This window comes from Chelmon rostratus, chromosome 3 (genome assembly GCF_017976325.1).
Source record: "Chelmon rostratus isolate fCheRos1 chromosome 3, fCheRos1.pri, whole genome shotgun sequence".
Lineage (NCBI taxonomy): Eukaryota > Metazoa > Chordata > Actinopteri > Chaetodontiformes > Chaetodontidae > Chelmon > Chelmon rostratus.
In genome coordinates, this window is record NC_055660.1 from 1,064,117 (window position 1) to 1,089,597 (window position 25,481).

General features: G+C 43.8%; 1 protein-coding gene and 2 long non-coding RNA genes across 5 annotated transcripts; 1 reads left to right on the plus strand and 2 right to left on the minus strand.

Moving 5' to 3' along the window:
• Window positions 1-597: 597 nt before the first annotated feature.
• rrp36 (ribosomal RNA processing 36) lies at window positions 598-7,538 on the minus strand. Of its 3 annotated transcripts, none has more exons than XM_041933691.1 (9): window positions 7,468-7,538; window positions 5,257-5,663; window positions 3,778-4,192; window positions 2,575-2,707; window positions 2,427-2,493; window positions 2,242-2,346; window positions 2,061-2,138; window positions 1,659-1,776; window positions 598-1,557 (listed from the first exon to the last, which is right to left on the minus strand). In XM_041933691.1, the coding sequence occupies exons 3-9, from the start codon at window positions 4,157-4,159 to the stop codon at window positions 1,406-1,408; spliced, it is 1,035 nt and encodes a 344-aa protein (XP_041789625.1). In that variant the 5' UTR covers window positions 4,160-4,192; window positions 5,257-5,663; window positions 7,468-7,538; the 3' UTR covers window positions 598-1,405. The 3 variants fall into 3 exon arrangements, with proteins under 3 accessions (XP_041789625.1, XP_041789622.1, XP_041789624.1); XM_041933688.1 differs by lacking the exon at window positions 7,468-7,538 and adding an exon at window positions 6,454-6,691; XM_041933690.1 differs by lacking the exon at window positions 7,468-7,538 and having other exon boundaries at window positions 3,778-4,272; window positions 5,257-5,388.
• A 2,045-nt stretch (window positions 7,539-9,583) lies between these two features.
• Window positions 9,584-10,513, minus strand: LOC121604791. Its single transcript, XR_006006767.1, has 4 exons — window positions 10,458-10,513; window positions 10,272-10,345; window positions 10,122-10,166; window positions 9,584-9,998 (listed from the first exon to the last, which is right to left on the minus strand). It is a non-coding gene; the product is annotated as an uncharacterized LOC121604791 (long non-coding RNA).
• Window positions 10,514-16,711: 6,198 nt separating this feature from the next.
• Window positions 16,712-17,631, plus strand: LOC121604792. The gene is made up of 4 exons (XR_006006768.1): window positions 16,712-16,796; window positions 16,909-16,982; window positions 17,088-17,132; window positions 17,256-17,631. It is a non-coding gene; the product is annotated as an uncharacterized LOC121604792 (long non-coding RNA).
• The last annotated feature ends 7,850 nt before the right edge of the window (window positions 17,632-25,481 follow it).

Genomic DNA, 25,481 nt, shown 5'->3' on the forward strand with positions numbered 1-25,481 from the left:
CTCTCAGGACAGGAGGAGGAACATTTGGAGTTGAGGGCTGCTGCTTGTAATGGAGTATTTAAGTAAAGGATGTAATTACTTCTTCCACCATTGTTCACATGCAGCTGGACACCTAAACGATACTTTAAAACTCATATTTGTGGCCTGAAGCAGCAGAAAACATGCTGACCTCTCTGTTAAATGCTGTTCGTCATGCTGATGCCTCACACATTTCTATTGTTGTCATTTATGGTGCAGTAAGCAGCCGCTTGTGCTCGTAAACGCTGTGAAACAGCGACACAACTTTAACGTCTGTTGTTTTAAAGGCTCGTTTTTTATTTGTGTCCGTTTACTTGTTTTACTGGGAAAATGTGGCTTTGCTGTTTCTGTAGATCACAGGCCACCATACAGACGTAAATAAACTGCTGTGCGTGTGTGTGTGAAGCCGAGTCACACAGATCAGGCAGTGTTTCCCATCATGCACTGCTCAGACAAAGAAAACTGCTGGATGAATCAAGACAGGCGACACACTGCAGATGTGAACTCTGAACAGCTTAAATACAGTTTGTAATGACTAAATAAATGTGTGTGTGTGTGTTGAGCAGTTTGAGCCTTCTGTCCCACAGCTCCCCCTGCTGTCCTCTGAGCCACACTGCACCACATGTCCCTGGAGACTGACGAGCTACAAACAGACTTCACAGAGGTCATCAGCTACAGAAATCCATCTTTAATAGAACTAATCTACGATCTTTGAAACAGCTCCTCCTCTCACAGGCACACAGTGATGAAGTGACGTTTATACATGGAGCAGCTCAACGCTGATTCATTTTGCTGGACTGACAGACCAGGACGCAGATGTCCTCCGCCGCTGATTGATCACACTGGAAGCAGAAGGCTCAGACGGTCAAAGGTGGTGCAACTCCATTAGAGGCGCTGCTTTGAATCCTGATTCTGAAGGAAAACACGTCAAGTCTTGGTTTATTCCCTCTGATCTGACGGCTGCAACGTTCTCCTCACACTGAGCAGACGTTCTGCAGCGTTCTGCACTCTGACAGACACAAATGAATAAAACGTGACATTTAAACATATTTCTGTGTCCCGTTGGCTCAGTGTTTCATGTGTAAAGGCTCGTGATTGGACGGTGAGTTGAGATTCGACCTGCGTTCTTCAAATCAAGAAACTGTTCTCAACATGAGGGATTAAGTTACACACTCAAAACAAAACAATGAACATTTCAATGACGGGATGTCCGAGCATCACTGAATGCACCACAGATGTTTTTCAAGAAAATGTAACTTTGAGAAGCCAAACTCAAGTCAAACGTTCGACAGCTCCACCTGCAGGCTGAGACGGGTCATTACAGGCTGCTCGTTCAGTTCTGTCCAGCTGTCAGTTCTTCTTCAGGTGTTTTTGTGTCCCCGACGCCTCAGGCAGCCTTCTTCTTCTGCAGCTGTTTGGGCAGCTTCCTGCGGTCCTTCACGGCGTTCCTCTTCCTCTTCTTGCTCAGGAAGTTCTCCAGTTTTCCTCTCTTCTTCAGCTCCTGGTATTTCTCAGCCAGCTGCAGCTTCTTCTTGTCGGCTGCAAAAGAAAAACGAAGATGAGACATTTCCGTCAAAAAGCAGCTTCTTACAGGTTCAGCAGTAATCTGGAACAGACGTTCAGTGTGAGCTCGTTCTTACAGTTCTTGAGGAAGAACGGTCGTGCGCCCTGATTGGCTCGCTCTCTCTGCTGCCTCTTGAACTGCAGCTCTCTCTCTCTCTGCTGCTCTCGGCTCTTGGTCGCTCGCTCCTGGTTCTCCTGCACAAAGTCACAGTTTGCACATTTAAAAGTGACATCGCGCCCGCGTGCTGACACTGTGCTCACACTGCATAGCTTTTACTGTGACACACCAGCACTTTGGTTAAAATCACAACAACAAAGCAGAAGTGAGTTCTATGAACTAGCAAATATAAATAAATAATAGTATGAGTGAACAGAGTCGAGTTTCGGGCAACAGACGAGACATCTGACACGTTTGGGCTGCGCTGCAGCTGCAGCTGGCAGGCGTGCAGGTTTAAGCTGACAGTCAGAGGAACACTCACCATCCTCTTCAGCAGGAGCTGCAGTTTCTCCTTCCTCTGGTTGTCCTTTTTCGTCCTCTTCAGCTTCTTCTGGACGATCTGCATGACAACAAACAGCAAACGTTCATTTTTGGTCCAAACGTTGTGCAGCCGGTCGTTCTTCCCGCGGCCGTCGGCCGGCAGGTCTGATCCGATGTCTCACCTCCTTCTCTCTGTGTTTGATGTCAGTGATGAATTTATACGTCTTGTCAAAAATCTCAGGTTTGTATTCTCCAGACAGGTCATCGAATCGAGGGTCTCTCCAGGTCTGAGGAGACAAACAGATTCACTGTGAGTGTTTGGAGCAGCGGGGACGGACAGACTGATCCGCGGGCGTTCTTTACTCACCGGTTTGCTGATGGAGACGACCTGACGGAGGAACGGAGCTCGTCTCTTGGCTGAAATCTCCATCGGCCTGAAAACACAAACACGCTGTAGATGAGTGAACGTCTGGAGGCAGAGCGGCTGCGTGTCGCTGCAGGCGGACGCCGCTCACCTGTTCTTGTTCAGTCGTCTCTTCTCGCCGCTCTCTCTGCCCTTCTTGTTGCCGTAGGCGACCTCGTTGTAAACTTTGGTTCCCACTTTGTTCTGCAGCTTCATGATGTCCTCAAAGGACATGTTGGAAAGTTCTGGGGGTGAGAACAGAGAGCAGAGGCGTGTGGTTACTGCACATCAGCACCGCTCTCACAGAAACCTGAACAGCTGACAGCGTTTCACGGCTCTGCTCTGACGTTTCAACACTGAGTCAATGAAAAGAAGCAGGTGACGGCGTCTGAGGCCTCAGTTTGGACGTTCTCCTTTTCCTTCTCCCTGCACCTGAAGAAGCTGTGTCAGAGGAGGCTGCTCGGCTTCTGATGTACGCTACAAAAACACAATCGTAAGTATGAGAACATACGAGTGACGTAATATCATTCTCCGATCACGTCACACTGACAGTGAACCGACACTAAACCACACCTATAAGGTAAAAATATCTTAGATTTACCGACGATGCAGTTATTATTTTACTGTAACATGCTGAATAACAGTGAATGCAGCACTTCTGAACAAAGCCATGACAGATTTACTAAATAACGTGAAGTTTCTTGGACTTTTATCGCCTCTTTCAGTTGTACAAACCAGCAGATGCTTTGCTGCTTCATAAAGCTTCATCCACCCTCACTGAACTCCACACTGTTCGTCTGCTCACTGCATGTTTCACATCTCAAACTCGTCCTCCAGGACAGACATCAGGAGTGTTTCTGCTCCATTCAGGATCAGGATGCATCATTTTACATTTGTGCTTTTTTTCCACCACGATTCCTCTCTTTATCTCTTCCCGTGTTCTTTTTAAATGGACGGCTCGGGTCATGTGACCTGATCATCACTCGGGTCACATGACTGATGCTTTTTGGGAGCTTTGCTAGCTCGACTACAGAGAGACAGTTTGTTTGAACACGGTGCCGCACGTTGTTCCTGAACGGGACATTATTACACCTGCATAACCTCTGATTCTTCCCGCTTGTAACAGCCAATAAGAAGATCCCCTCAATACGTAAAGTGCTTCATTTCTACACGACAGATTCAAGCTGTGCAGTCAAACATTGTTCAAACCAAACAGAGATTTTATTCTAGCTCAGATCTCAAAGATGTCAGGTTGTACTTTTTGGGGTCTGAAATGTGTAGAATATATATTATATCATTCTGCAGACTAACTCACCCTTTTTAATGTCTTCTCTTGTCTGGATCTCACTGCTTCCACCAGCATCCTCTGGGTCTCCATCCTCCTCCTCCTCCTCCTCCTCAGAGCCTTCACTGTCTCCATCCCCCTCAGCCTCCTCCTCTTCGCCATCAGACTCTCCCTCACCAGCATCCGACGCCCCATCATCTTCCTCTTCTTCACTACCACCATCGGACCCTTCGTCGTCATCGTCACTGAATTCTTCCTCTTCCTCTCCTCCATGGTACCGCTCTCCCTCCTCAGCTCCTCTTCCTCTCTCAGTGAGTAGGGCGAAGTTCTTCTCCGTGTCGGAGTCTTCATCGCTGCTGCTGGCCGTCACATTTTTTTTCTTTGAGGCTTCCAGCTGCCGCCGCGGCTTCATCTCGGTGTTTGTTGTTCCGGAGGTTTCAGAAAGCTGCAGAAAGCAAAGGAGGAAGAGTGAGGCGTGATGGTGGATGAAGAGGCCTCCACCTTCCAGAGGCGCAGGTTTCTTATCTGGAACAGAACCAAGTACATTTACTCAACTCCTGTACTTCATTACAAAATCGACAAATATACACTTAAATACTTTTACTGAAGTAACGTTTTGAATTCAGGACTTTTACGTACAGTGGAGTATTTTCACAGTATGGTATTAGTACTTTTACTGAAGTAAAGGATCTGAATATTTATCAGATGAATGGAGAAAATACCAAGTCTCCTTCAATACATCATGATGACGATGAAGTTCATGCTGTAAATTTTGGTCCCATTTAAAACGGCAGGGTACGCTTTAGGGTGTGGCTACCATGACTGACAAGTCGCTACCACGGTGACCTGTCAGTCGGGACAGAGGCATAGTGATGCGTATCCACCGTAAACTTGTTGCTGTCCGAGTTTTCATCTTTGAATCTTTCAAAGTGTTTTTCAGTTCCCGAATCGATGGACCTAAAAATGTCGGCTGTTCGTTTTTTCCAGTCGGTACACTTTGTTTTAAGCTTGCTAAAATTAGCATATGTGACCCACAGCTGCGGCTTGCTAACGAAGCCAATTAGCATGTTCAAGCATTAGCTGATACCTTAGCGTTTGCTATGCTAACAGCAACATGCTATGCTAACACAGCTCTCCGCTATGTCCAAAATTTCACACTTAGATGCTATTTAGCACATTTAAACGGTACGTGTTTGTTGTGTTGTGTATTTTGTAGTTTGTCGGAAACCTGAATTAAAGTGTTAATTAGTTTTCACTCTGCTAGACGTAATAAATGTTTTGAAGCAGACGCTCTGCTGTGAATGTGACGACGACGGAGTTCACGGGATCATCAAAGGGTATCGCAGAGGCTGGTGGAGGTGAGGTTGGCATGGGATACTCATAGATATACACACAGTATAAATACTCCTCATATATACTGTATCCATTGTGTTCTGCAGATGTCCCTCCTGAAGCACATTAAGAAGAGCACACTGATGTTTTTCTAGTATGACACTCCAAATCACTTACAGGTTGTTCGCTGGGTTGCAGCTGGTTTAAACCTGCCTGAGGCTCGCTGCTCTCCTCCCAGTCACAACTAGCTGGTTTTAAATGAGGATCTGGATCGGAGTTCCTGGCTGGGTCACAGTCCTCTTCATCGGCTCCTGTTTTCAAATGTTGTGCATCTCTGTCCTCTTCACTTTGGCTGTGATGAAGCTGCGAGGACTGAGGTTTGTCTTCGTCATCTTCTTCACTCCTCACTGCGACAGGAGTGAGTGTGACCTCTTCAAGCCCTCGAAGCTGCTCTCCCTCCTGACTGGTCCACGGTTCCTCTGCAGTGCGTGGCGGCTCTGCTGGGTCCTCCTGGTCCAGACTAGGGCTCCGCTCCTGCTGCTCAGGGAGATCCTCGTCTTTACTCACCAACAGCTGCTCGACGTCTGCGGACAATAATGAAATACTTGTTTTAGAACACTTTCACTTCCTGTTAACATTCAAAACACTGACATCACTACTTTCTTCAACGTGTGGAGAAATGCTGCACACATTCAGAAGACAAGAAACTCAAACAAACTGCAGCCACATCAAGCACTTCAGAGCAGAAGTGGCAGAAAATTACTGGACACCAGTCACCTCAGCCACAACCTGACCTGCCTGCTGACAGACCACAGCATCTGGTCCTGCACCACCAGGCTGAGGGACGGCTTCATCCCGCAGGACACAAGACTGATGAGCTCTGAAACTCACCACTGTGACGCCTCACCTCACTGATACCTGCATGTCACCTACCTTTATACTACTTTTACTTTCTGCTTACTGCCTGTTATCATCTTCATATACTACAATACATCTATATTACCACCTGTTGGCAAGCTGTTCATCATTGTGTGCACTACCTGTCTACATCCTGTTCTCACCTGTATCATTACACGTATACACACCACATTCCTGCTCAACCTGTCTACACTACGGTTTATTCATGTTATCACCACTGTACACCAGCCTACCACAGTATTAAACACATTATTGCATATGTTTGACTTTATGTCTTTGATTCTCAGTTTTAGTTAAGTGGTTTTCTTTGTGGGAGAACTTAGATTTCTAATGCTCCACTCTCACCTTTGTAAATATGACAATAAAGAACGGCACTGTTTCAGTGGAAACTGCTTCCTGCAGAGGACGAGCCGGTTTCTATCAGTTTCAGGTGAGAATAAAGTCACATGCACAAACCTGCTCTGTGTAAGCGAACCTCCGGCCTGAAAACAGCGTCCAGCAGTCTGTGTCGCACACAAACCTCCTCCTCGTACTCCGCTATCGTTCTTTCAAACAGCTCAAATATCTCCTCAGCAGCCGCAGTCAGTCTCTGCTTCACAAAAGCTCTCAGCGTTTGGACTTTAGACATTTTTGCTGATTCGTAGCAAATTCAACACTCGGTTAAAGGCAGTTTGGTTCCTCTGATGTGCCCGCGGCGGAACGGCGCTCCGGAAGTGACGCGATAACTGCGCGCTGAGCGGACACAAACCGGAACTACTGTGAATTCACGCAATAATATGTTAAACGATGTCAAACCGGGAGCCCACAAACCAACCACGTATTAAATAAAGTATATTTTAGATTAACATATATTACGTTATACGGTCTATGGTTCGTGATCTGTCAACTCCGAACTCTCCGAAAGTTTAAGCACACAAGGTATCTTCCAACTGTTACTGCTACTGGTAAATCTTGCCCGGAGCGAGGAGTTATAAACTAAACTCCATCTCAATTCAGAGCCTACGAGTACAAGTAAAAAATGGGTTACGATAAAGCATAAACATCTTAGGGTATTGATAAGAGCTACACTTGGATTCGGGCTATACGAAAGAAATGCTCTGTTTCTTAGCTTGTTTTCGTAGTCCTGCTGTTTACCTTTAGCACGCTGTGCTAACTCGTATAAAAAATATCTTTTAAAATATGACCTTTCTGCTAATCAGTTACATCCCGAATTAATAACTCGATCGTATGAAAAGTAGAAGGTTCTGTTACGAGCTTTATGAACGACGTGCCTTCACGGAAAAACAAAGAACATTTTAAGACGGCAGATTTTCCATTCACTTTGCCGCCGCAGCCACAGTCCAGAAAACGCTTTGTGAGGACTTGTCAGCCAACGTTAGTTAAGCTAACACGTCTCTACAAAGCAGGGACACGAGACTGCGTCGCTTCATTTGCTCAACGGCGGCAGAGATAAAATAAAAGTTTATATACCTGGTATCAAGTTCTTCTGAAACACCCGTTTTGCTGAGCTCTGTGATCCACGTGCGTCCGCTGCGGCTGAGAATGTCACTCCAGGTACGTACTTCCGGTTTCAAAATAAACGCCTTCTCATGGACAGACTGTGCTGCCCTCTGCTGGTCAGACACAGCTCCCTCCACGTTAATGAACAATTTGTTTAACAATACATCAAATCTATTTTTTAGCCTCTGAAATTTAGTAGCCAGGAGCCAAAGTGACAACAGACAGATTTTATGGATCTGAAGGCCTGTCATCATCTCTTGAAGTTTGTCTTCATTAATAGAACATGCACTGCACAACAGCACTGGCGACACTGACCGATAAATTGTCCAAGCTGATGTCCTTAATTATACGGACAGTTATAGTACGTGGAGGGTTTGATGTGGGGAGTGAAAGACTGAGACTGAAAGACAACAGCTTGTGGTCCGAGACAGGGACTGAATCTGCTTTGTAGTCAACAGATGCAACACCTGAGCAGCAGATTAAATCCAAAATGTACCCTTTGATGTGGGTGGGAAAGTTAATACATTGCAGGATGTGAAGTCTTTGGTGAGGATATTATTGACATTGTCCATATGAATATTAAAATCCCCCAAGAGCATTATGTTCGGTGAGACCACTGTGATCAGCACGGCTTAATGGAGGTGTAGGATGTCTGGGTGCAGGAGCGGAGCTGGTGGTGGTGGTGGTGGCTCATGCGGATGTAAGTACTGGAACAGTGCTGTCGATGGATGATGGACAAAAGACGGGACAGTCCAGGCGGGCACAAGCCACGCATAGTTAATCCACATTACACACCGGAGGAGGCAACAGGTAGGCTAATCTTGGCCCAAACACACACAGACACGGATGTCAGTTCATATAGTATGATGGGAGGACTGGATTAACGAATGGTCCACACACAGAGAACAATTCCAAAGTCTACAGACGATAAAATTAATTAAAATTACTTAAAAGAGGCCAGGGGGCAGCGGCAGCTCAAAAAACACCGGCGTCGACTTCATCCGGGTCATCCGGTGTTCACTGATGTCCTAGTGATGAAGATCATGAGGATGCCATTCTTCCCCCTCCAGATGTTCTGGCCCAGCAGCTCCATCGGTGGGGAGCACAGCCTTCCTCTGCCCCCTGTGAAGTCAACCTGCACGAGGTAAACAGGCGGCTGTCAGGTTGGTTATTGACTGAGTGGCATCGCTGGATGTGACAAGTGGGACAAGAAGGATTTATATGATGCAAAAGCCTTCTCGTCAGGTCCGCTCTAGGCCACTCATGCCTGCAGTTCCTGTGTGTATGATGGAGGTGAAGCCTTATCACCAACAGCTAGCTTCTGGGGCTTACAAGACCCCCAGTGGTACCTGCCCTCCTGGGGAAGATGGAGCCCTTCCCTGCCTCCATGTACCATAGAGGAGGTCCTTGAATGGGACCTGTCTCTGTAATGCTCATATAAACTACGTGGAGTTGTTGGCACTCCTGAGAGATAGCACTCAGTTCTGTGCTGGGTCTGTTCAGGAAGAGCCCGCTGCAGGTGATCAATGAGAATCACGCAGATGTCGTCAATTTCACGTCTTTGTTGTCGCCACCACAACCACAGTCCTCGTGCATCAGTCTGATCACTCAGTGGTTCTGTTTAAATGAGCTTAATAAATCCCAAAGTGAAGTATCTGTTATTATAAGAGGCACATGTAGGAATGTGAACTACACTGCTTTCCCAAAGGTTTGAATTTACACTGTTCAAGGTAGCAGAAACCGGCGGAGAAATGAGTTAATGTGCTGTCTGTGCACACATCCAGCTTCTACTTTGACCCTGAGGTAACTGCCCCGCGCTGGAGCTGCCTTTCAGTCAGCGCTCTTTGCAGGGAAGACTGAGACTGAGGTGTCTCAAAACCACCACCATGATTGCAGGCGGGTATGTGGAAGAAACACGCCTGTGAATGCCATGCAGGCCCCCAGGGGCCTTCATAAAAGGTGGACGGCCACAGAGAAGGTGCTGAAATTATCTGTCTAATCGACTCGAATCAGTTCAGTGATACACATCTTTCTATCAGGCTTCATTAATATTCTCATGAATATTTAAAGAAAAACAAACATTTGGTCCGTTTTCATGCACTTTATTCAGCAGATAGTACAGAGAGTTGTGTGGTTGTGATCCACACGTCTAAATGAAGTAGAATGACGAGTTTGAGAAGCACATACAGACATCTTGGAAGTTTGAAAAGAGACAGAAGAAGTCTTCTCGACAAACTGACACAAAACATATCTGATGTTAAACATGGACGTCATTCGATGGTGGCTGTCTCTGATTACATTTTAATTTTCTGTGCTAGTAGTTGTAGCTGCAGGAGGAGTTGTAGCTGCAGGAGGAGTTGTTGCAGCGCTGCAGTGGTACTTTATTAACGCTGAAAGAGGTTCAGAATGAGCTGGAGAATCTGTTGAGGCGACAACGCTGCTGCTGCTGCTGCTGCAGCTGAAGCTACATCTGAAGCTCCTGCAGCCCCAGTGGCGGTAGCCTTCAAGACAATCAGAAACATTCATTGTCACATAGAAAGCAGATGAGTTTCTCAGGAATTTTACAGCAACTGACATTCAGGTGTGTCAAATGTTTAATTCTAAAGGATAAAGGAGGTACTCACCTCATTGGAGTCTGAGCGAGCAAACCGCTGGTGTTCAGTCTCCGTCTGCAGAAAATCCACAAGTCACATTACACTGACAGAATAATGATGGTCTCAACATCTTTCCCCAGCTGGTGGTTCATACAGCTGATCTTATCTCATCACACTTACAGGATGAGCCAGAGCGAGGCTCAGGAGGCATCCGAGCACAAGTGCTACCTTCAGCATGGTTGCAGTGATCACACCTGTGGAAAAGATAAAGACTCGCTCAGACCAGCAGCTCTTCCATGATCTCAGTCAAATCACCATCCCATCAAGCTCACGCTGCAGATACAGACAGAGGATTCAGATCTTTACCTTCAAGCCTTCAGAGCTTCAGCAGACGGTCTGGCAGCAGGTGGAGGAGGTGGTTGTAGTGTTGCTCTGTTCAGCTTTTCTTATATACAGTTACAGGAGCGGAGGTCATTTCATCAGCACACAGCACTGTTGGCAAATTGCAATGATTGGAAATCTCCCTCCTCCACAGTTTGAGGTGAGGAAATATGTTGGTCAGGTAATTAGCAAACACACACCTGGGCAGTGTGATCGGTGCAATACAGGGCCGTTTTTTTCTATGGGCAATGTGGGCGACCGCCAAGGGCGCAATCTATGTGAGGGCGCACGAGGGCGCCACGCCCGAGCACCCTTAAAATAACAAAACAAAACAAATAAACTAAAGTCAAAACAAAACTCGCCAGTTTTCTAGAATACCGCTTATTTCCATGTCAAGTTAGTGGAGACGGCGCCCTCATTGTCATGTCAACTTGCTAAATTGTATTTCATAATTAACATAGACTCATATGTCTACACATAATTGATTGGGTTATGTGAAAAATGCATAAATTTGTTTACGTCACGTGACTCCGGACTCCGGTTGACTGACGGGTGAACGGACAATGTTGGCAAAAGATAATGCGAAAGGTCATGTTATGGAGTCGTGTCTTAAATGAAGATCATGGCTCAAACTAAAAGACCAAAGAAGCCATCAGGTGCCCAGTTTCAAAAAAGACAAAAAGAAGAAGAGGAGAAACGGGCAAAAGAAGAAGGTCTGCAGATTTCTATGAGCGATATGAAGGACGGTAGGCTATCGCCTATTTATTAGCCTCTTGCTAATATGTTGCTAAGCTACAGAAGACGACTGTATTTGATATTTAGTTTTGCTAAACTCAACTATTAGAACTGAGGCATCATGTCATGCAACTAATTTCACCCATGGGCAACCGAGTCTAGTTTGTGTTTGCAACACAACAACTGCAAATTCACACAGCTGTCCTGACTGCGGACTTTATTATTCCTATACGCTATATGCTAAGTTAAATAACTTCTAACATCCTGTAATTTAATAAAAACTTTTAAAGACTTTTTCTAAAATCAAGATGAGTGCCTTGGTATTTTTTCCTTTTTTTTCCCAACTTCTAACAAACACTGACAAGGCATTTTGTGAGCTACATGTGTTATAGCTTTTTAAATAATTAGTGGCACGAGGCAACGCAAGAGCCACTATTGTTATCCCGCGCATTTTTTCTTCCCATTTTTCATCTTCCACCAGAATTTCGGCACGTAACTAGTCCCGCAGCTTTGAGAAAACCCCCGCAAACTATATATCAAAACATGCGGCTCGATCGGGAATGGTGTGCTTTGTCTTTTATAGCTCTTTTGTCAATAATTCGCAAAGTTATTTGCAAAAAAGTGCAAAGAATTTCCCATAAGAAATGAATGGGGAAATTTCCTCAAATTTCAGCCTTTTTCAATTGTCTGCTGCTTCGCCATACTTTCTCCTAGAGACTTCATTGAAACTTTAAAACGTAGATAATTTTGTCGGCTCAAAATGAACCTCGGCACATTTTTTGATATCTCTTACGGTTTTTGAGCTAAGGTGAGCTATGGTCTTCAGATGGTCATAGCTCGAAAACCGTGAGAGATATCAAAAAATGTGCCGAGGTTCATTTTGAGCCGACAAAATTATCTAAGTTTTAAAGTTTGAATGAAGTCTCTAGGAGAAAGTATGGCGAAGCAGCGGACAATTGAAAAAGGCTGAAATTTGTTCACTTCTATCCTTGCTAAAAGATTAGACAAGATTCTACCACAGATCATACATTTGGATCAAACAGGGTTCATTCAAGGTAGACAAACCCAAGACAATATAAGACGTACATCACAGATTATTAGACATATTAGCCAAAACAATCTCCAGGCTATGATAGTGAGCTTGGACGCAGAAAAAGCTTTCGATTCTGTAAGATGGACCTTCTTATTCAAGGTAATGGAAAAATTTGGCTTTAATGAGACAATAGTACAAACAATAGAAACATTATACAAAAACCCATCAGCACGGCTGAAGATTAATGGAGAACTCTCAGAATCATTTATATTTGAACGATCAACGAGACAAGGATGTCCACTGAGTCCTCTTCTCTTTGCTATTTTTATAGAGCCTTTAGCTCAAGGAATAAGACAAAATGAAGCAGTTGAGGGGATAAAAATGGTAGATGACCAGAAACTGGCGATGTTTGCTGACGACGTATTAATATATCTGAGTAACCCAACACGATCCTTGCCAGCATTAATGACATGTTTAAATGAATATGGCTCTTTCTCAGGTTATAAATTAAATGTTCAAAAAACACAGATCATTAGTTTTGATTATAATTCTCCTGCTGATCACCGTCAGAAATATCAGCTAAACTGGGATGAAAAATCTATAAAATATTAATATTCCTAAATATCTGTGGAGATTAGCTGAAACCAATTATAAACCTCTTACGAAGGAAATCAAGGAAGATATTCACAGATGGAGCCTGATACCATATCTAAGCCTCAGCTCACGTGTCGAATCCATCAAGATGAACATCCTGCCAAGGGTTTTATACCTTTTTCAGTCATTGCCTTTAGAAGCACCAGAAAAACAATTTCAAGAATGGGACAGATTAATTTCTAGGTACATACGGGCTAATCTGCTGGTGTACACCTAGTTACAAGGCCGGATGGAAAAATGTTGAATAAACAATGGGAAAAGGTTTTCCAGTCAGTGTGTTGATTGGGGACCCATCACTGCATGGACAACTTACTGATCAAGATAATCCATGGATCACTAATTCATTAAAGCTTTTGAGTGATGTATCAAAACAGTTCAATTTAAAAAAGACGCTCGAAGTCTTGAAATGGTTTGCTTATGACCCACAATTTACACCTAATCAACACGACCATAGATTCAAGGAATGGACCTCCTTAGGGCTTACAACATACTATTCACTGATAAGTAAAGGCACAGTTAGAAGTTTCCAAGATCTCAAGGACAATTTTGGTTTACAAAACCAGGACCTATTCAGGTATATACAAATAAGAGACTATATCGGGGAAAAATTATAAAAAATTATGAACCTGAAAATGATATTCTACAGGTATTTGTAAAAGCTTACAAAGATGAACCTATTAAGAAGATAATTAGACCGGATTTCAGGTCATTTCAGACTGTACGATCAGATTGCCTATATTTTCTTAACTGGAGGTGATTACTAGTCCACTTATGTAAGTTTTTATTTTCTCCTCGGTACTTCTGTACTCATCTATAGGTCTTCATGTTGATTGTTTGAATGTTTGTCTGTTTACATGCAAAATCAAAAACCAATAAAAAGTAAAGACAAAAAAAAGAAAAAGGCTGAAATTTCCCATTCATTTCTTATGGGAGATTCTTCTTTGAGCTATAGAGGCGAGTGGCTCCTGGGTTGCCTCGTGCCACTAATAAGGGTTCTTTTAGCTGCTGCCTGGCAGAATAAAATGGATTTGGTGAAAGTCAGGACCAAGTCATAAAACAGGATCCACATGTGTCTGCATGTTTGTCTTGGCTGGACTCTCTGTTCCCTCCTGCTGTCAATCACCTGTTTCCTCCTGCCAATCAGCCTGCACACCTGTAACCCATCCACTCATCAAGCTGCTGCAGTACGTATGTCCCGGTTCTACGCTCCAGTCCTGGCCAGACGGCTCAGTTTGCCACTGTGTCATTAATGTTACAGCCAAGCTCTGAGTTTGTCAGTGTTTCCCACGTGGTTTCCTGAACTCTGCTTAGGTTTGTTTTCACCTGTGTCTCAGGTTCATATCCTTCCATGCTCTCTATCTGCCTCACCCAGTGACCTACCAGTCTGTCCTCCAGCTGACAGCCCGGCTCGCTCCTTCTGTCCTGCGTCGCCATGAACTGTGCTTATTTTACAGCAGGAAACAAGCTGAATTTCAGCCATGAATCACAGTTAACTGCTGTAAAAACACAAACCTGCAGGAACACAACAAGATGAGAAAGAGAGAGAAGTGACCTGAATGAATGAGGAAGAGGAAGGTCGTCTCTGATGACCTCAGAAGATTTCTGCATTTGATGTGGTTAAGTAAAGAGGACGAGACTCCCATCGCTGCTGTTTCCCTGCGTGCAGAGACGGCGTTTGATCGGGTGGAGGAGGATTTTTGTTTCATAATCTGGAGTCTTTTCGATTTGGCAACGGGTTATTAAATTGGATCTGAGAGACATCTGCTGACCCGCCGGCATCAGTCCTCACAAATGTGTTTGTTATCGTAGCTGATGCCAGGCGGTCGGTCAGAGACGCACCGGACACGTTCACACACGGTAAAATCACACACAGGTGTGATCGTACACCCGTTCATCTTATGGGTGGTGATTATTGCTGGAGGTATCCAAAGGAAACTTTTCTTTATATGTTTTGTCCTTTTGGACACACGTAGTCAAAGTTATTGGAGAATTGGGACATAAACTATCACCCAGATCTCCCCACTTATGCTTATTAGGCCACAGGTGTCTCCCTCCCCCAGGTAACTTGCTTTGGCAGGTTTTCCTGCCGCCTCAGGGATTGTTCTCCGTCAGACAAAGCCTGCTTTGAGGAGTGGCTGAAGTGAATGACTGACACTGACTCCTACAGGGACTGAAGGCTCTGTGGGAGGTTTGGTCTGATTTTTAGTTTACATAAAGAAACTCAGCTGAATCCTTTCCAAGGTGAACGTGTGCTTTATGCTGCTCTCCGTTTGTCCTTTTCTCGAGTCCCTGATCTGTTTTGTTTTACGTCTGTTTGTCAGATGTTCTTATCGTGCATTAACATGATGCAAAACAACATCTGTTCCGTTCACTATTTTCTCAAATATAAAGGGACATTTGTATAAATAGACATGGCGGTAACCATGACGAATGGTAAATGAGAACTTAAAGTATTAGGAGACACTCCCTCCCTGACACGCTTCCTTAATCCCAAAATTTGTAACACGTTACGCCACCAGATCCCAAAATGTGAGACGGCGAGCTGGCGGAAAAACAACACCTCCCTCTGACTGCAGAGCTGAATGCAACAAAGATGAGTCACACAGCGGCTGCTGAGGTGATCATCCACACCGTGACTGTCAGGTGAGGCCAGGTGAGGTCAGGCGAGGCCAGGTGAGGCCAGGCGAGGCCAGGCGGTTAAACAGCTTTATTCTGAGAACCGACCCGTGACAACTGATGTAAAAGAGGAAATATATATACAGCTGACCACAGACAATACAGCCGCAGCAGGTGGAACGATATGTGTAAAATGTACCACAGAGACAAATCGCTGTGTAAATATAAAGTTGAAATACATCAAACCTCGTAGGCTGCGTGTTACTAAGAGGGGCCAAGTCTTGCGTTCTTCGTCTTTTTCCTTGTCTTCTTTCTTCTGGTTAAGTGTACAAACTTTCTATAACTTTAGACACTTGATAACCTTAAATTATTCTGGTCTCCTCCTTCTTGTCTATTAATGAGGTGTCTGTTTTATTAATCACGTGGGAAACAATGGCGCGGCAGACATTAGTTCCGCCTTAAAAGCTGCTGCAGGTCGGAACCAGAAACTTCTGAATGTGCTGAACTAAAAGTTTAACAGCAGATGTGAGTTACAGTTACAGCGACGCCAAAGTCACAGTGTGTCTACAGTCAATCAACATGTATCTCTTTTCTCATTTTCCCACGAAATATTAACATGAAACACACTGAACAGCTGACAAAGATCAACTCAGAACTGAAGTTTAGATCGGAGAACATTTTTTCAGACATTTTTAAACTGAATTATTCACATTTATGATGTTAAACAGAAACAAAAGGGAACAAAAGAGAGCGACAATCAAATCCCTTTATCTGCAGACAAACACTTTTATTCATTACGCTTTTCTGCTGTTTGTCTGAACGTAAAAACAGTGAAACATTTTTTATAACATGGAACTGGATCGCTGCACTGTGGTAATATTCTTATTTGTCGGGTTCTATCAGTCCCCAGATACTTTCTGGGGTTCCTGGCAGCTTTGTTTCTGAAGTTGAAAAAATAATTAGTCAGACTAACGACTCCAGATGATTAGAGTTTGAGACAAATCCAATAGACTGCAATACACTATTTCTAATATCAATTATTGGATATATTGCACCGATCACACTGCCCAGGTGTGTGTCTGATAATTACCTGACCAACATATTTCCTCACCTCAAAGTGTGGAGGAGGGAGATTTCCAGTCATTGCAATTTGCCAACAGTGCTGTGTGCTGATGAAATGACCTCCGCTCCTGTAACTGTATATAAGAAAAGCTGAACAGAGCGACACTACAACCACCTCCTCCACCTGCTGCCAGACCGTCTGCTGAAGCTCTGAAGGCTTGAAGGTAAAGATCTGAATCCTCTGTCTGTATCTGCAGCGTGAGCTTGACGGGATGGTGATTGGACTGAGATCATGGAAGAGCTGCTGGTCTGAGCGAGTCTTTATCTTTTCCACAGGTGTGATCACTGCAACCATGCTGAAGGTAGCACTTGTGCTCGGATGCCTCCTGAGCCTCGCTCTGGCTCATCCTGTAAGTGTGATGAGATAAGATCAGCTGTATGAACCCCCAGCTGGGGAAAGATGTTGAGACCATCATTATTCTGTCAGTGTAATGTGACTTGTGGATTTTCTGCAGACGGAGACTGAACACCAGCGGTTTGCTCGCTCAGACTCCAATGTGGTGAGTACCTTCTTTATCCTTTAGAATTAAACATTTGACACACCTGAATGTCAGTTGCTGTAAAATTCCTGAGAAACTCATCTGCTTTCTATGTGACAATGAATGTTTCTGATTGTCTTGAAGGCTACCGCCACTGCGGCTGCAGCAGCACCACCACCAACAGCAGCAGCATTATTGTCGCGTGAGCAGCTTTTCCAGCTCATTCTGAACCTCTTGCAGCGTTTATAAAGTACCACTGCAGCGCTGCGACAACTCCTCCTGCAGCTACAACTGCAACCACAGAAAATTAAAATGTAATCAGAGACAGCCACCATCGAATGACGTCCATGTTTAACATCAGATATGTTTTGTGTCAGTTTGTCGAGAAGACTTCTTCTGTCTCTTTTCAAACTTCAAAGATGTCTGTATGTGCTTCTCAAACTCGTCATTCTACTTCATTTAGACGTGTGGATCACAACCACACAACTCTCTGTACTATCTGCTGAATAAAGTGCATGAAAACGGACCAAATGTTTGTTTTTCTTTAAATATTTATGAGAATATTAATGAAGCCTGATAGAAAGATGTGTATCACAGAACTGATTCGAGTAGATTAGACAGATAATTTCAGCACCTCCTCTGTTTCTCAACACCTCTGAGTCTGTCTGACAGGTGTGAGGACTGTGGTCAAGGTGAGCCAGCACAAACATGGTCTCATACATTTCACCTGGGAAGACTTTGGGTTACCTCTGCTCTCCAAAAACCGAGTGAAGTATCTCACTGAGGGAAGCGCCTTCTGGCTCAACCAATCATGGAAGCTAATGCCACCATATATATGGCCGCCCACCTTTTATGAAGGCCCCTGGGGGCCTGCATGGCATTCTCAGGCATGTTTCTTCCACATACCCGCCAAACATGGTGGTGGTTTTGAGATACCTCAGTCTCAGTCTTCCCTGCAAAGAGCGCTGACTGAAAGGCAGCTCCAGCGCGGGGCAGTCGGGTTCTGGTGAAACATCACCTCAGGGTCAAAGTAGAAGCTGGATGTGTGCACAGACAGCACATTAACTCATTTCTCCGCCGGTTTCTGCTACCTTGAACAGTGTAAATTCAAACCTTTGGGAAAGCAGTGTAGTTCACATTCCTACATGTGCCTCTTATAATAACAGATACTTCACTTTGGGATTTATTAAGCTCATTTAAACAGAACCACTGAGTGATCAGACTGATGCACGAGGACTGTGGTTGTGGTGGCGACAACAAAGACGTGAAATTGACGACATCTGCGTGATTCTCATTGATCACCTGCAGCGGGCTCTTCCTGAACAGACCCAGCACAGAACTGAGTGCTATCTCTCAGGAGTGCCAACAACTCCACGTAGTTTATATGAGCATTACAGAGACAGGTCCCATTCAAGGACCTCCTCTATGGTACATGGAGGCAGGGAAGGGCTCCATCTTCCCCAGGAGGGCAGGTACCACTGGGGGTCCTGTAAGCCCCAGAAGCTAGCTGTTGGTGATAAGGCTTCACCTCCATCATACACACAGGAACTGCAGGCATGAGCGGCCTAGAGCGGACCTGACGAGAAGGCTTTTGCATCATATAAATCCTTCTTGTCCCACTTGTCACATCCAGCGATGCCACTCAGTCAATAACCAACCTGACAGCCGCCTGTTTACCTCGTGCAGGTTGACTTCACAGGGGGCAGAGGAAGGCTGTGCTCCCCACCGATGGAGCTGCTGGGCCAGAACATCTGGAGGGGGAAGAATGGCATCCTCATGATCTTCATCACTGGGACATCAGTGAACACCGGATGACCCGGATGAAGTCGACGCCGGTGTTTTTTGAGCTGCCGCTGCCCCCTGGCCTCTTTTAAGTAATTTTAATTAATTTTATCGTCTGTAGATTTTGGAATTGTTCTCTGTGTGTGGACCATTCGTTAATCCAGTCCTCCCATCATACTATGTGAACTGACATCCATGTCTGTGTGTGTTTGGGCCAAGATTAGCCTACCTGTTGCCTCCTCCGGTGTGTAATGTGGATTAACTATGCGTGGCTCGTGCCCGCCTGGACTGTCCCGTCTTTTGTCCATCATCCATCGACAGCACTGTTCCAGTACTTACATCCGCATGAGCCACCACCACCACCACCAGCTCCGCTCCTGCACCCGGACATCCTACACCTCCATTAAGCCGTGCTGATCACAGTGGTCTCACCGAACATAATGCTCTTGGGGGATTTTAATATTCATATGGACAATGTCAATAATATCCTCACCAAAGACTTCACATCCTGTTTGGACAGTTTTGCACTTCAGCAATGTATTAACTTTCCCACCCACATCAAAGGGTACATTTTGGATTTAATCTGCTGCTCAGGTGTTGCATCTGTTGACTACAAAGCAGATTCCGTCCCTGTCTCGGACCACAAGCTGTTGTCTTTCAGTCTCAGTCTTTCACTCTCCAAATCAAACCCTCCACGTACTATAACTGTCCGTATAATTAAGGACATCAGCTTGGACAATTTATCGGTCAGTGTCGACAGCGCTGTGACAGTCCTGCCAGATGAATTGCTCTCCCACTACAACAACTGCCACTTAACCAGATCTGTCTCATTTCTTTCCCCGCACTTTGGTTCACTCCCACTCTCAGACAGTTAAAAGCAGAAGGACGTCAACTTGAAAGACTCTACAGGAAAACTGGTCTCACTGTGCACAAAGACATGTGTTCAGCCCATTACTAAGAGGGGCTAAGTCTTGAGACAAATCCAATGGACTGCAATACAATATTTCTAATATCAATTATTGGATATATTGCACCAGAGGCGGTTTCTGGCTGGACTAGCCCCTTGGGTGAACCATCCCTTGGCACCCCCGTCCCCCAAAAAAACCCTCCACAAACAAAGGACTTACCCCCAAACAACACAACAATACATTATATTATTTGGATTACTTTATTAAATATATTCATAAATGCAAAAAAATGTCACTAGAACAGAGAAAAAAGAGATGAATAAAATCCCTGAAGAAAGCAAAATAAGGCAACTCTATACATAATCTTAAAATAGTTCATGGCATCCGTGGAAGCCTTAGAAGCATCAGCCACAACCAAATTCAGGGTATGAGCCCCACATGGCACAAAAAGAGCTCTTGGATTAATTTGTAGAAGCCTGGCTTGAACACCCTTGTTTTTCCCCTTCATGTTTGCCCCGTCCTGTCATGTTTGCCCCCTAGCCTGTCCTCTGCAGTCCTCAAAAGGAGCTTTAAGCTCCTCTAATCTCTTCAGAATCAGAGATGTCAAATGCAGACCTGTTGATTCCTCTACCTCCAAAAAACCCATGAAATGTTCCTTTATGCGGGGCTTCTCCTCGGTCAGTGACACCACACGAATTACAACTGACAGCTGTTCGGTGGGCTGATGTCTGCTGTGCAATCAAGAATAATGGAGAAATATTTTGCCTGCTTGATCTCCCTCACCATTTCAAAAATGATCCTGTTGCTCATCAAATTAATCAGTTCGTTCTGTTTGCTGTAACTGAGGTAGCTGGTGTGACCAGAGGTAGTTTTTTGGACCCGGTTAAGGTCCTCTTTCATTATTGGGTCAAATTGTGCCATCAGTTCAACCTAGGAAATAGCCATTAGATGGCGTGAACAGTTTTTCTGTACTCCCCCTTAGTATCAGATTTCTCACTGCCAGAGACTGCAGTCAGACGGGTCAACACTGCTCTCCATCTCATCTTCTCAGCCTCTAGAAGTGCCATCTCCTGGTTATCAATTGTTTCCCCCTTTTTTATCCTGACGGCCAGTTCTTTCCATACTTTCATGGCAGTTGTGGTGTTGAGTTGAGGTGTGTAGCAACCAAAAACGTAATAACGGCCAATAATGTAATAACTACCAATAACGTAATAATTTTGGCCATTTTAAATGTAATAAAACCAATAATGTAATAACTTGCCAATAATATAATAAAACCTTTGAGCCAATAACGTAGTAACTTTTTGCCAATAATGTAATACGTTATTACATTATTGACTGGTTATTACGTTATTGGCCTAGTAAGTAAAGCTAAAAGGACTAGATGTTTTAATCCCTTGGTAAGTAGGTAACTCTTGAACATAGCAGTCGGTGTGAAGTGGTGAAAAGGAGGGTATGTATTTCATTGGGGTCATCAGGTGGGTACCCTGCTTCATCGACGTTTCGTTGATTGAAACGAAAGTCCATGCTGGACTTGGCCAACCACATCTCTAAAGTGAAGAGCAGACTTTGCACTCTGAACAGCTTCTGATGGAGTCCACTTTCTTCCCGTTGCCACCCGGGGGGGCGCTGTTCGGCGTGTCCTCAGATTCAGAAAGGGTCATGACCAGCCTTGCTTTGGTGCATTCGAATTCCTCCACGAGACCTGTGATTGGTAATTTCAATTTTCCATTCCCGTACAGTCCGATGGAGCTTAGGCACCGTGGAACTCCAAGCCACTGTTTCAGCTGTGTGCTTATCACCTGTTCCAACTTTTCCACTTTGGTGATGGGGATCTCGTACACAGTTAAAGGCCACAAGAGTCTTGGGAGGATGCCAAACTGGAAGCACCACAACTTGAGTTTTCCTGGCAACAGGGTCTTATTGATGCGATCCATGTAAGTGATGGTGTCCTTTTTTAGTTGTTCAAATTGCTCATTGTCTTTGAGCTTTGCGTCATACCATCGTCCCAAGCTCCCAAGTATTTAAAAACCCTTTGAAAATGTAATAACTGGTGCTGATAATGTAATAATATTATATATGACTGCAGTTCTTGGGAATAATACACTTTTTTGTGCAGTTCACTGAATTAAAATAAGTACAGTGGACAAATTTAAGATTTAGATTCTCTCTCTGTCTCTCTCTCTCTTGCCTGATCTCTCTCATTATTAATATTGATCAGATAAAAATGATATTTGATCCTGTAAGATCCTGTGATGTCATCCAGGTGTTTCACAGAGGGTTTAGCACAACTCTATGATGTAACAGCCTATAGATCACATCTGGACTGTGAGGAACTGGAGCTGTTTTATAAAATATATGTTTATATTGTTGATATATATCTCATCAATTAATATCCATCTAATGTAAGCTGATGGAGGATTTTCACTTCCACTTCAAACCTCTTCATTAGCTCTCTCTCTCTCTCTCCCTCTCTCTATTATTTATTTCCAATCAAAACTTCTCAACTGTAACATACAATATACAGCATATTGTGTGAACAACAAAAATAAAATTAAAACTGTCATCCTCAAATGAAAAATGGCTTCACAGTATGTACATTCCAAAAAGCTGAACTGCATATATATGTATATATATACTGTATGTATATATATATATATATATATATATATGTGTGTGTGTGTGTGTGTGTGTGTGTAGAAAAACATGAACAATAAAAATGAAACTCGACAATTCCGGCGCCACTGAAATTTTGACAGTGGCACGAGGGGGCTGCTGGTCTTATTAACTGAATCAATAAACATGAATGAATTTAATGGAAATGAACCATCTCTATTATCATCCAAAGCTTCCTTTTTTAGTAACGGCGCTAACGTTAACGGCGCTAACAGAGCTAATGGAGCTAACAGCTAACGGCGCTAATAGAGCTAACAGCGCTAACACTATCAGAGCTAACGGTGCTAACAGAGCTAATGGTGCTAACATTTCTAATAGGGCTAGCAGAGCTAACGGTGCTAATGCTAATAGCACTAATAGAGCTAACGGCGTTGTGTCTGTCTATGTATATGAGGCTGTCTGTGTGTATTTAACTGTGTTTGTGTGTGACTCTGTCTGTGTGTATGTATCTGTCGTTGTTTGTGACTGCGTATGTGTGTGTCTTCGTCTGTTTGTGTGTGTGTGTCTGCTTGAACTTAACATTTATCAAATTGTCCAAAGTATTTTGAACAAGCAGCCCAACCAGCTCCTACATGGAGATGTGTCTGGTATATGTGTGTATGAATGTGTATGTGTGTGCGTGTGTAACTTCTGCCCCACCTGCTGATAAATACCTCTCTACCTCTCCCACTTTTTACCTGTTCCTGAACAGCTACTTTCTTGCTGTCAGTTTCTTTCGAACAACTTGTGATTGTGACAAAACCGTAGCTGCTATCAAAAAAACGATTACACTGTGAGATGCGGACAAGTCTGGGCCAGATGTACGTGTGTTTTATGTCCAGATATTCTTTAGAAAATGACTAAATGGTCAATTTAAAAAGACACACTCGGGCAGGCTGCGACTCAGAAAACAGGAGATTGTATGGGTTTAAATGGAGCAACAGAACAGGGCAGCTGGTGCAAGATCCCTCTTTATTTAAATTTGGTGGGGGCTAAACCTTTAAAATTGAACTTTGATGAGAGAAGAAAGATTTGTCTACAAAAAGATTCAAAAATTATGTGTCTCCTATTCACCGTTTGGATTTTACGGCAATTTTAGAAAAAAATTTCAGGCGATTTCTCACTGGCTCTTTCACTCTAACTGATGATGTCATCCACTCTAGGGGGAGAAATTCTGAGCATTTCTTGAGAAACTTTATGGTCTTCAGATGGTCATAGCTCGAAAACCGTAAGAGATAGCGAAAAATGTGCCGAGGTTCATTTCGACCCGACAAAATTATCCACGTTTTAAAGTTTCAATGAAGTCTCTAGGAGAAAGTATGGTGAAGCAGCGGACAATTGAAAAAGGCTGAAATTTGAGGAAATTTCCCATTCATTTCTTATGGGAAATTCTTTGCAGTTTTTTGTGTATAACTTTGCGAATTATTGACGAAAGAGCTATAAAAGTCGTAGCTCACCATTCCCGATCGAGCCGCACGTTTTCATATGTAGTTTGCGAGGGTTCTCAAAGCTGCGGTACTAGTTACGCGCCGAAATTCTGGCGAAAGATGAAAAAAGCTACGTTCGAGCCACTCGCCTTCTATAGTTCTTTGAGTTATAGAGGTGAGTGGGTATTGCGTTGCCTCGTGCCACGAATTAAAACCGTTCCTTCTCAAATGAAAAGTAGCTTTCACTCAAATGTAAAAACCAAACAACAAAACAAACTTCAGACAGATGATGAAGGAGGAAAAATTAACATAAAACTGGCATTACTTTTTCCAGTAGATATCCTTAACTTTGTACTGCCCAAAACTCAGAATTAGCCAGGCTTTCATCCATTGGCTATGTTTGCCAAACAACTCCCTTATCCATTCACTGAGACCACTGCTGCGTCCAGCAGCCTTGTATAGCTTCATAATACTGATGGTGAAGTCATTTTCTTTGTCCAGCTCTAGGCCCTCCTCAAGTGTTTCTCTTATATAGAGGTTGGGATAAAATGCTGCCGACAGTGCCTGGAACTTGACTGAATGCATGGACATATCTTGGATTAGAGCAAATTTGGAATTTTGAATGGGTAAAATTGCGCTGCCACTTAATTAGCAACTTCAGTGACTTTGAGTGTTCTGGAGATAACACTAAGCATCATCCATTTGCAGACATATGATTAGCATGGTAGAGGTTTGCATCTCAATGTAGATTGGAAACAGGCACGCAGTGCAGAACTTAAAATGTTTCACAATTGTGTTGAAGTCACTGTGTGGTCATTCAGTGGCATCAACCTGAGCATAAACTAGACATATTTGACAGTGAAAATAAAAAATAACAGTCATATATAATATTATTACATTATCAGCACCAGTTATTGCATTTTCAAAGGGTTTTTAAATACTAGGCCAATAACGTAATAATCAGCCAATAATGTAATAACTTATTACATACATACAGAATTGACCCTGAATTTACAATTAAGATACAACATGCAAGTTAGATCACACTGACATCACACATGCATCAGTTACCCAATTAAAATGACCATAATGCACATTTTATTAACATTTGTTAACATTCTATTAACTAAGCATAACTTACTACAAACTAGACAATTCTAGTTGTCTACTGGGGCTGCTGGTGTTATCTATACCACTGTCTCTCAAGCCTGGTCCTGGAGTACCCATGCCCTGCATGTTTTAGATGTATCCCTGCTCCAGCACACCTGATTCAAATGAATGGCTCGTTATCAGGCCTCAGCAGAGCCCAGTAACGAGCTGAGCATCTGAATCAGGTGTGTTGGAGCACACCTTACATGGAGCAGCAGAGCAGGGCAGCTGGTGCAAGATCCCTCTTTATTAAAATTTGGTGGGGGCTAACCCTTTAAAATTGAACTTTGACGAGAGAAGAAAGGTTTGTCTACAAAAAGATTAAACGGGACCTGTCTCTGTAATGCTCATATAAACTACGTGGAGCTGATGGCACTCCTGAGAGATAGCACTCAGTTCTGTGCTGGGTCTGTTCAGGAAGAGCCCGCTGCAGGTGATCAATGAGAATC